The 12,313-nt window shown below is 38.5% G+C and overlaps 1 protein-coding gene across 1 annotated transcript; it reads right to left on the bottom strand.

Annotated features, from left to right (window-relative positions):
* Positions 1-207: 207 nt before the first annotated feature.
* Positions 208-5,980, bottom strand: LOC136766330 (potassium/sodium hyperpolarization-activated cyclic nucleotide-gated channel 1-like). The gene is made up of 9 exons (XM_066719742.1): positions 5,779-5,980; positions 4,681-4,864; positions 4,265-4,372; positions 3,681-3,818; positions 3,136-3,297; positions 2,544-2,637; positions 1,413-1,591; positions 620-857; positions 208-371 (listed from the first exon to the last, which is right to left on the bottom strand). The coding sequence occupies exons 1-9, from the start codon at positions 5,961-5,963 to the stop codon at positions 208-210; spliced, it is 1,452 nt and encodes a 483-aa protein (XP_066575839.1). The 5' UTR covers positions 5,964-5,980.
* Between the last annotated feature and the right edge of the window lie 6,333 nt (positions 5,981-12,313).

Here is a 12,313-nt window from a genome sequence, read left to right on the forward strand (position 1 = left end):
CCTTAAATCTTCAACTTAAAGTGAAATGCAGTCAAATACATTATTAAAGGACACTAATTGTGTAGTGACTAGAATTACAGCATCTAACAGGAAAATTAAAATATCACAGTCACTTCAGAGGAAGCTGTGAAGTGTCAGAGATGTTTTTTCCGGCCTTCATTTTAGTGCCAGACTCGTGGGATGAAAGGGATCTTGTCAACTCACCTCTTAAACACGCAGCCTCTCGTGTGCGGTTGGATACAGCTCCTCTCTGATCTCTGGGAAACCTTGCAGAACTTCCTCAAAGCTCCCAGCGGACAGAGAGTAGAGCCGAACCAGACTCGTGGCCTGCACCATCGCCGTGCAGTGGCCCTTGTTCAGGAGACACAGCTCTGAAAATAAAATCAACAGTCTGCCAATTGTTCTATATGATTTTATCGATATGATTAATTATTGCAATTAATCCAAACATTTAAATATATAATTATATATATATATATATATATTTCAGCGGTGTCCTCAACAAAACGTGCACATGCAGATAATAGAAACATTAACATACGGGCTAAAATAAATAAAAGAAAAACATGAATCGGTTTAATTTTGCATCCAATGCAAATAATAATTTTAGGTAACCCACCTCCAAAACAGTCCCCATCACACAGCTCCGCCTGGACAGTGGCTGTCGTGACCAGGACTCTCCCGCGCTCGACAAAGAACATACGATCTCCGGGAGCATTCGGATGTGTGATGAGGTCCCCTTCCTGGAAAACCTCTCTGCGCAGTTTCAGCAAGACAGCGTTGCTGAAATTGGCATCCCGATTCCTGAACATTGGGACACTGTTCAGCACATTGGCGCATCGGACATTGAGAATCTCCTGGATGGAACAGAAATAAAACGGTTTATCATACACGTGTTCAGCAAAGGGATCAAATTAGCAAATTCAATCTCGTAGAAATTCCACCGGCAGTAGTTTTCCTAGTGTAATGTTAGCAGGATATTATTAACAATTACGAACGGCTGTGTGGTTAGTTTATCAATGCTTTGCTGATTGAGCATTCATGGATATAGGACTACATGCATAGCTTAAGGCAGTATTTCAACCTAATAAAAAATGCATTCATGATTCACTGTTTGATAACGTTTCATTAAGTTTTTCTTTTTTTGAGTGTCCACAACTCACGTCTGTTTGCACTTTAACAGGATAGCTAGTTATTGATGCTTTTATAGAAATGTATAACGGATTTCATGCATACTTAAGCAAGTCCTGTTATTTGTGACCAATCAGATAATGTCATGTTTTCGGTGTAAAATGTCTGTATTCATTTGTTCTGTCTTCAGTGGTATGCTCAGTTACGGTAATTAAGGTTTGTGATTATGGGTCCAGCACTCATATCACTTGAATGTTACTTGTCGAAACGTACAGTCCTACCTCTCTCAAGGGTCTGGAGACCAGTTTAAAAATGTCCTCCTCGCCAAACCATTTCCCCTGGTGCCTGGCCTGGAAGTAATTGCATATCCGAGTCCGTAGTTCTCGGGGTAGTTTTCTGTATGTCATGTTGTCACGGCTGCCTCGTGGGAGGACCGTAAAGCGGTAGTCGAGGTCACAAGCTAAGGTCGAAATCCAGGAGGTCAAGAGAAACAGATACAGAACACAGAGAGAGAGAGAGATAGAGACCAAGACAGGACAGAGAGCGAAAGAGGGAGGACGGGGAGCGAGCGAGAGAGACAGGGTTACAGGACAAGGAGCTAAGGAGAACAAGGAGCTAAGGAGAACAAGGAGCTAAGGAGAACAAGGAGCTAAGGAGAACAAGGAACCAGGAGAACAAGGAACCAGGAGAACAAGGAACCAGGAGAACAAGGAACCAGGAGAACAAGGAACCAGGAGAACAAGGAACAGGGCTTGGTGATGCAGGGAGAGCAGTGAGGGGTTTATAAAGGAGAGCAGAAACTAGGAAGACAAGAGCAGGACCAATGAGAACAAAGGACAGGAACAGAAGTGCACAAGGCTGTGGAGGAATGTTAATTGACAGAGAGAGAAAAGGAAAGCAGTGAAGGGAGCAGGAAAAGGCGAGGGAACATTGGTGGCCTCTAGTGGGGAAAGAGGGTCAGGGCTAGGGAACTGGGACACATGTAGTCTTCCAGCTGACTCATATGTGACAGTGAGACAGAGATACACAAATGTGTGATTTTGTTTTAATTCAATGTAGACAAAGCTTTTCATAATAAGCATTATACAATTTTAATTCTCTATCCAAGTTACAGGATTTCCAAGACTAACAATTAATGTGTTAATCTTCAAGATCCTGAAATTCAGTCACTTTTAAATGAGAGATAAAGCATCGTTCTTTTTCTTTACAGTGCAGAGGAAACATACTTTGCTTCTGAAGGCTTTTGCTGGTGTGTCACCGTTCATCATTGTGTACATCAAAGCTCCTGAAACCATGCTCGTCATCACAATCCATAGCTCATTTTCATCTGCAATTGAAGGTTTAATGACATGTATTTTCATCAAACGTGCCTGTGGTTTGAAATAAAAACAGTAAACATAGGTATACGTCACCTGAGGGGGGTTCGGCGGAGCCATAGGGGATCCCAATCATGTGGGAAAGTGCCCAAAAAACTGCAATGGAGTACTGCTCTCCCACAGTGGCATTCTAGAAGAGAAGAGGCGGTCAGTAAAGATGCTGCTTCACAGAACTGAATCTGTCTGTAAAAACTGCTACAGATATGTTCCTTCCCCGATTATCACTCGAATGTATTGTTTGAACAGAGCTACTAGACAATTAATTACAGATTTCTGTGATCAAACAACTGCCTCATCTGTTCTTTAAGAACTCACCTGGCCTAACCTGTATAATAGCTGTTCTTTAAGAACTAAGTACATGATTATCAGAAATCTTCCAATATTTCTGTTTTCAGACAACATTCATTGGGTGGCAAAACAGACAGTTAAAAGAACTGGACTTGATTGGAAAATGATCCATAATGTTGATAATTAGTGGTTGGTTTTATAGACTAGTTGAATTCAGGTCATACAGGAAGGGCATGTACATTAAGATGAATCCTCTGCAGATGAATTAAATTAATCAAATTAATGTCAATTTTAAACACACATTTTCAGGAAATTTCCAGTTAGATTTCATTGTTCTTACCATCAAGTTTTCCCTGACAACCCAAGAGTGCTCAGGAAATTCTTGCAAAACGGGAACAAGGAACTGAATACATCCATTCCAGTGGCACAGAAGAAGAATCATCAAGAACAGACCCATAATGCGGAGGATCAGGCGCACCGCTTCCATGTTTGCATTCGAAACCTAAAAAGACAGACAGTTGGGCTATACTGTAAGAAACGCGTGGAACTGATGTTGAGTCACACACTATCATCAGCACTTCAGAATAAAACACCAGCCAATTGTAACCATATATCATTTTAAACCATTAGAACAGTTTTAAAGTAACTTTTGACCAGGGACTGCCATGACTTCCAACACTCAGGAATACAGTATAAATCTCACGAGCTCTTCATACAATTCTCTGTTAAAAGGGTGCAAATCTGTAAATCTGATAAACCCAGTGCAATCAATCTGAGCATTCAACTAAATCTTTCATTTATTTTTCAAGTGTACCCTTTATTCAACACATTTTGTACCTAGAGAAGCAATGTAACAATTTTGAATTCACCAATCAAAAAACAAACCTGTTCCCATTCTGTGAAGAACCTCCATAACTTCGACACTCGGAGCAGGCGAGCCAAACTGAAGATCCTCGCGAACATGATGACTCTCACCAGTTTAGAGGCAGAGAAGGAAGAGGTGTCACTGTGCTCTTCAAAACTCTAGACAATCAGAGCATACGGTGATATTAAATAAAAGACACGACTGACACGTAAAAAGCTAGGAATAAACAAAAGCCATATTCATGTGTTGATTAGCACATAAACACTTATAGGACACTCCGGACATATAACATCACACACAGTGCCTATAAAGACACTCTTCATGCATTTCAATTAGGATTTCTTCCACTTTTCTACACAATCCTCCACACTGCTATGGGGGAAACAATGGTTGAGTCTTTGCTTTGAAATGCACGACCCAGCACAGGTTCACTCTAGAAACTGCTGAATTAATCCTGAAATCCTGTGAATCACTACACTTAACTGTGTGCTTGATTTTGGAGGCGATTGCTTACACTTTAGGATTGCTATCACCAGGGGGATGGACACTTATACAAGCAAACAATATAATAACTCGTAAATAATCCCAGAAGACATTCCATTACCTTTGCGATTAGGATGATGTAATCCAGAGGAAAGGCAGAAATCAAATCCAAGGCGAACCAACTTTTCAAGTAGTGGTGCCGGATTTCCTTTGGCTGCAAAATCACTTTCTAAAGCAAGAGAGAGAAAGAAAGAGTGAGAATGTATCTACAGATACAAAGCTAACACATGTGTTGACCAGTAACGAACATCTCCATGTTAATTCTCCAGAAATATTTTTCTTTTTCATTTAATGTAAACTGCCAATAAAATGTACCCACAGTTTCATTTTAGTGAACTTTTGCCAAGCATTTGAGTAAAGTCTCCTTTCTCTGTGGCACCTGAGTAGGAGTTGCAGGGACCCCATCATTTTGCCCACGAATGTAAAACTCTACACATTTGTCCCATTTTTAGCACCAGTGGTTAACAACTCTGCTACCTGATCCGTGATGACACCCATCCGAAAGTTGACGAGAATATCCAGCACGAAGACCGTGTCCGAGAAGAGGTTGAAGATCTCCCAGGCGCGGAAGTGGTGCTCCGAATCCAGAAAGGCGATTCCGATGGGGATCGCAAGAAGGTTGAGAAATGTCAGCACCAGCATCAGCAAGATGTAGTAATTCCTGCAAAAAGGGAGATAAACAGTGTATGAATCGTCTGCAGCTGTTTAGGTGAAACCGATCTTATTTGATGCAAATCACGCGTGACAAGGCGATCTTCATTGACAGCTGATGTCCGGTGTCAGTTCAGGGCGCTTTCGACTGCTTTACTCCCCCGCAGTGCTGTAGGAGGCTGTACTGCTCATTTCCACTCTGCTGACATGTATGACACACGTATAATCACAGTGTTTCTCGCGTTTTCCTTTCTGTTTGGGAGAGACACGCCGGCACATGGGCGCAGCCATCTTGGCCCGGATCCCGCCCCCGTGCGCTGGAACTCAAGCAGTGCAGCGCGCTGATTGGCTACAGCGCAGGCGCAGTGACTCTACCCGTACATTGTGAGAGTGACAGTCAATATGGATCAACATTATAGATCAACGAACCTAAACGACACAGCGTTCAGCCTATGGACCACCTGGTCTGATTAGCGGTCAGCGTGTTATTTAGTTTATTATAATTAAACGTCCGTGAGTGTCCTGTTAAAAATGGGACGATTGACTCCAGAAATACTGTATTCGGTGCAGCGAGTTCATTCACATCGCGGCTCGTTTTTGAAAGGAAAACAGATAAAAACCGACAGTACAGAAGAAAATGTGTCTTCTGCCGTTTTGTTGCCGCTTTCCTGCAAATACGCAATATCAGAGAAAAAACTAAAGGTGCGGCTCAGAAATACAACTAAAGACCTGAGTTACAGCGTTTCCTGTTGCATAGATGCGGGATTGCGCCTCCTACTGCAAACTGAAGAAATGTCTACTCATTGAAATCTACATACTGCATAGATCTATGACATGGGAAACACAAAAACTGCATGTTATCAGCAGATAATTGACATGGAAAAACACGGTTCTCTGTGGGCGGAGCGCGTTGTCCGGCCCTACCTGATGGCGCTGAAGGGGTGAATCACCCATGAGCTGGTCTCTCTCTGGCGGTCACACTCTTTCTGCACCGCGGCCTCACTCCCATACACATGCAGGGACTGCTTGGTCACTCGGGGCAGAAATAGCGATCTCCAGCCGTGTGTCATCGTTTCGTTGTTCGGACCCGTCAGGAGGGATCTGTTCATCTGCGATGTTATCCTCGGCGAAGGCGACGACGATCTGTCTCGCGAAGCTGTGTCTTGATCATGTGACATCCATCATGGGCGTCCAAGGGCACCCCTCACCCTGCTGGTGTGGAGGTGTAATGTTTAATAGCATAAACTGTTTTGTAAGGTTATAATGTTTAATGATACTGTTTTAACTAATTAAGAAAAACAAAAGTTTTAAATACATGTATCTTATAATTTAGGTTTTAATTTTTTATGATAGTTTCAGTCAATTAAAAAAAAAAAAGTTTTAAATACTTAAATATATTTAAGGTTATATTGTTTTATGGTACTGTTTCAGTAAATTAAAAAAAATAAGACAAATTAAAGTTTTAAATATATATTAGATTATATTGTTTTATGATACTGTTTTAGTAACTTAAATAATAAGAAAAATAAAAGTTTTAAATACATATATTTTAATTTAGGTTATAATATTTTATGATACTGTTTCAGTAAATTAAAACATAAAAATTAAAGTTTTAAATACATATATATTTTAATTTAGGTTATATTTTATGATACTGTTTCAGTAAATTAAAAAATTAAAAATAAAGTTTTAAATACATATATATTTTAATTTAGGTTATATTGTGTCATGATAATGTTTCAGTATATTAAAAAATAAGTAGAATTATAGTTTTAAATACTTATATATTTGTAAGGTTATATTGTTTTATGGTACAGTTTTAGTAAATTACAAAATAAGAAAATAAAAGTTTTATATATTCTAGGTTATAATGTTTTATCATACTGTTTTAGTAAATGAAAAAAGAATATGAATATATATATATATATATATATATATATATATATATATATATATATATTAGGTTATAATGACTCTGTCAGAACCTCAGGATGGGGAACCTGTGCTGTAGACCATCATCCACTATTTCAACAGATTGTAGGTGACTTGTAAAACAAGGACAGAAACATGAATTCTCAGTCTTGGTGGGTGTTTAATTCATTATTATTATTATTATTATTATATAGTATTTGTTATTTTTATATATTCATTTGTAATTAAAATATGATAACATTATGTTTACCACCTTAAATGAAAAGTATAAACAACATTCATGTACATAGTAATACAACATGATACATTTGATACAAAAAACATGTCTTAGCATTTTCATTTCATTTAGCCATTTTCATGTCCTAGCAACATAAGTGATACGCGATAAAACATATTTAATTTTATACTCCATAAAACTACTTGCTATGGACTAACTTATACAATGATTTTTAGTAAAGAAGGATTATTTCATATTTGATTTTTTTCACTCCGAATACTCAAAATGTCGTGTGGTGTGACTGTCCCCGGAGGTGTGCAGTTATAAAAACTCAATCTTGCATGCATGGAAAATGCAATATAAGGCTCCTAAACTGATTCTACAGGGGTTTCCTATGCTAGTATATCACACCATTAAAACAAATATAAATTTCCACTTTTGTTTCTAAAAAAAAAAAGTTGTCACCAAAATCAATGTCCTATGGTGTGATGGTTAATCTGCCAAGAAATTCAAGCATTTTTGAAGACGACTGCACTTAATATTGGACAACAGGAAGTCAGCATGTCTTAGGAGGACCCCCTGCACATGCATGAAGATAAGTCAATCTCTTAGAAATATAATTTAAATCACCATCTATACTTCCCTGTAGGGCGTGTAATTTTTTTGTGTCCTTTGGTGTGATGCATAGAATAGGAATTTATAATTAGTTTTTTAAATGGCCTATCTTGCATTAAAAACAATGCAAAAAATAGGTTTTGGTCATAGTAACAACAGTTACACATATATTATTTTATATTTAAACTTGTTATTGCAACAACAATCATATACATTTATTTTAAGAAAATGTTGTTGTCACACCATAGGACGTTTTCAGGCCACAAATTAGCTATATCCTGCCCAAAAAAAAAAAAAAGAATTAGATCTAATGTGGACAAATATATTCCCATAAAGGTAAGACTATGCCATCCAATGGGAGGTTAGTTTTGCTGCATTTTTCAATTTTGATTTTTTTCAGTTTTGAAAACCTTATTCGTCTTTCACCCATATATGTAATGAAATGAAATGCAGTATATTCTTAAATATGATACATGTTAAGGCTACGTTTGAGCATTCACTAATGCAACAAATATAATAAGTACAGGGCTGGTCAAAATATACATATACACTGTAAACCCTGATAAGTTCAGATTACTTAAAAAAATTGTGGAAACTCGTTGCCTTGATTTAATTAAGTTCAGTAACTTTGTTTATTAAGTAAGGTTTAGATAAAGCTGATAAATTCAATTTACTTGACCCTCTAAGTGCAATGCACTAATAACTTTATTTCAGATACATATTTTTACTACGTTTATACAACTGTAGATCCTGAATGCTTTCAATTGTTTAAGTTTGTAGTAGTATTCCAAAATGTATCATAATAAGTTATTAACACTCAATTAAATCAAGGAAACCTGTTCCCTCAAATTCTTCAAGTGATCTGAAATGCTGACATAAACCTGTGTAAAACAACCCACACAATGACATCTACTTTTAAGTTACAATCCTTTTATTGTTTCAAGAAAAGCAATACTGAATAGCAATTGACTTCCAAATGTATATTTAACTCACTGAAGTTGCAGAACTTGACTTAAAAACCTCTCTTTGCAACAAGCAGATTGCTTACAATGAGTCTTGTTAAATGTAAAAAAGGTTAGAAAAAAAATCTGGTGACAAGGAAAAAAAAGGCTACGTTTGGAAAACCCTAACTTTGAACATTCCCTGCAGGATCATTTGCCATTACAGATGTTAACACTGTAGAAATCTTAGTGCACTGTTAACATATACAATACAAAATCCAGCATTACTCATCTTTCTGAACTGTAACTTGCTTTGAAAGGAATAGCAAACTATTTGGTTTAAAACAGCAATGCTCTATTTTTGCCAGAAAGAGCGAGGGGAAAAAATATAATCTAATACTGTAGCCATCAACCTATTCCTAATTTCAGTCTCATGTTTTATTTATTCCAGAAATGTTGTTTTTAAATGGTCAATTTTCACATGCTGCTATAACCTATAAAACCTCAAATTCACAAACATAAAGGCTTTGGAACCTTACAGTAACCATTCCAAGTCCATAACACACAAAACAAACGTGCTCATCTACACTCAAAGAGTTGAGCATTTATTGATACAGCAGGTTTTTCAGTGAAGTTAGTTTTGGTTTCATAAGAACATAAGAAAGTTTACAAACTAGAGGAGGCCATTCGACCCATCGTGCTCGTTTGGTGTTCATTAATATCTAAGTGATCCAAGGATCCTATCCAGTCTATTTTTAAATGCTCCCAAACTTTCAGCTGCTACCACATCGCTGGGTAGTTTATTCCAGATTGTGACTACTCTCTGTGTAAAGAAGTGTCTCCTGTTTTCCGTTTTGAATGCCTTGAAGCCCAATTTCCATTTGTGTCCCCGGGTGCGTGTGTCCCTGCTGATCTGGAAAAGCTCCTCTGGTTTGAGGTTTCAGGTCATTCGGCCCCAAAGTCAAAAGCACTCTTTGAATGAACTCAAATGTGTACTTCATACACTTGGGGTAGGAGAGGTGTAGTGCGTACGTGAGACCAAAAAGAATGCACATAGCCTGTGGCAGGTCTTGTAGATTGTCCATTACTATCTTTCCCTCTAGGACAATGGCAGCAGAGTGTGGATTGAGATGTATGGAATTTGGACGTTGTTCTTCATACTCTGGCTCGATGAGGAGAATCCCGATCAAAATGTGGCTGAATGAATCCTCATCATCAACATCCTGAAGAAAAGGCAATAGCATTTCAGTTATTTCAAACCATGCATTCATCAATATCTGGTGAATTAAAACAAGGACATTCCTAATGGGCTGCATACTACGTAGGTAACTAAGAGGTTGGAGAAGTGGAACAAGAGGGCAGTGATGAGCTACATTAGCCTTGTATGCTATGCAGATTTTGTCAACTCATAAGCACACTTACAAAGCATGGCTTGAAGAACTCTCTGGAGTTGTCACCCAGTAGGACAGGAAGCACTCTCAGCACCAGAGTTCGCACATCAGTAGGCTCGGACGTTTGGACACAGAGCAAGAATATAAGTTATGTAGACTTTTACTGCAAGACCTCAGTTGGAAGTCTATGCAATTATGATAATAAGGTAGTCTGTGTCACCAACAAAATAAATGTTAATACAGTACGTGACAGTATGACAGTACAAATGTGAAGATGCATGAAACGGTGAAGCAAAAACAAATAAGCCTATTTTTGGTCATTTACATGATTCACCCTGTGGCATTACAGTTTCATGCATCTACTTAAAGTATGACCCATTGATGAACACTTTGTCTGCCCTTATAACCTACAGAATCACTCAACAAAGCGCATCAGCATTCTTTTAGCACTACAAATATAACTAAAGCTGTGCAGTCTAACGATAATATGATTTAGTTAGTAACATGTCAGACAATGGTACACATGTGAATGAAACTTACACAAACCTTGACTTCCTGTAAAAGGCCTGACAGCAATTGCCCAGCATTCCCAGGCTTGGATCTGAAAATCTCCATGAAACGAGCACTGTGACGATCTAAACCTTCATGGAACTCCTGCTTCAGGTTCTTGCCAGCAATCCTGTTGAACTCCATGTAGACCTGTAAAACACCAATTTTGATAAAAGTGAAACAAATAACTAAATATTAATAAAGCCAAAATTAATGCAACTGACATGATGCATCTTGGATAATATTGCAACAGCATTCACTCAAACACACCTGATTTTCCTTGAAGAGAGCAGGCCAACGTTCAACCATCTGGGTTATGGCAGGCTCTGACTCAACCACTTCTCTCCGTCTCAGAGCAAATGTCAAGTCCTCAGCTAAAATCTTCAGTTTTAAAGTTGATTCATTTGGTGTCCTTTTCTGCATTTCTTCTACAATGGCTTTCTGTGCTTCACCTTCTTAAAGAACTTGTGTTTACCCTCAAAATGCATTGTCCAGACATCTGAGAGTGGACCAAATGCCTTAATCAGTAGAGGATAATGCTCAATGAAATGGTGCTTTGGTCGCAATCTAAAAGCAGGAAATGTAGCTTGCAACAGTTCTCTGTGTTCTGACACTTTACACTCTAAAAAATAGATGGACTCCTCAGTATGTCTTGATGCTACAGCCATTTCAACTATGTCTTTGAGGAGTATCAGAACTTCCCATGTATTGTCCCCTTCAGGGATGTTATGACCTATGATAAGTGGAAGTAGTCTGACTAGGATCCAATTTTCATGACCATTTCCACCAATGGTTCCTTTAGTGGTGAAGCCCTTGGCAATGGGCTGAGGTTGGTCAGTTTTGTCAGTTAATGTGTACAGAAAGCCTCTGGTAGCCTGATTCAGTGACACTAGCGTGAAATGCTTTTTCGCTATTAAGTCTGAATGCACAGACACATTTCAATGGGAACTATCCCCTCAAATATGTCATGCAAGATGTCTGGAGGGTAGCCACTGATAACATGACAGTGTTCCAGATTGTCAGACAAAGGACATCCTCCTTTCACACCATACTCTTTGCTCAAGGTTGGGTCCTGCTGTACCTCATACACCTGCCTATCATGATTTTCTTTGGTTCGGGGTTCAAAGGCTCCCGAACGTACCTCTTTCTCTTGAACTTCACTGCTTGTCACCATGCAGAATCTACAGAATCTGTCCACTGTAAAGTTCTCATGAAATCCTGCAAGAGAATGGGCACCCAAATTATCAGCTGCCACATACAAGACTGTACCTTTGACACTTGCTCCTAACAGCTCAATATTTACACCTTGCTGCTCAAGGGAAATAAGATCTTGGATAAGAGGACGTAAGATACTTGCATAGCCACACTCTCTCACAGTAGACACATTACACAGGAGAGCAAGCTGGATGTAGTGAAGTGTGGACCTGTACTTTACTGGCACATTAGCGATTACCCAGTACACAGCACACAACTTGTGCTTTTTTCTAGATGTTCCCAATGGGTTGGCTACTTCAAAGTCATCAATGTAAAGGCCTAGAGCAATACTGAACTCTCCATCTTTAAGAAGGCTATTTTCCTTGGAATTAGAACTGAAGACTTTGTATAGGATGTTGAGGAAAGTGTTTTGTGATAATTATATAACGTTTTATATTAATACTAGCATTAGAAGTAGTTTGTATACAGACTGAGCAGATTAGATTTAGCAGGACAAGTAAAGGGTCAACAAGGTTGGTTTGTTAGAATCTCCTGTCAGTAATGAAATATTACACAGTGCTGAAATAGCCTACAGATGTCTGCTGTGAATTTGTTTATGA

Source organism: Amia ocellicauda, chromosome 13 (genome assembly GCF_036373705.1).
Source record: "Amia ocellicauda isolate fAmiCal2 chromosome 13, fAmiCal2.hap1, whole genome shotgun sequence".
NCBI lineage: Eukaryota > Metazoa > Chordata > Actinopteri > Amiiformes > Amiidae > Amia > Amia ocellicauda.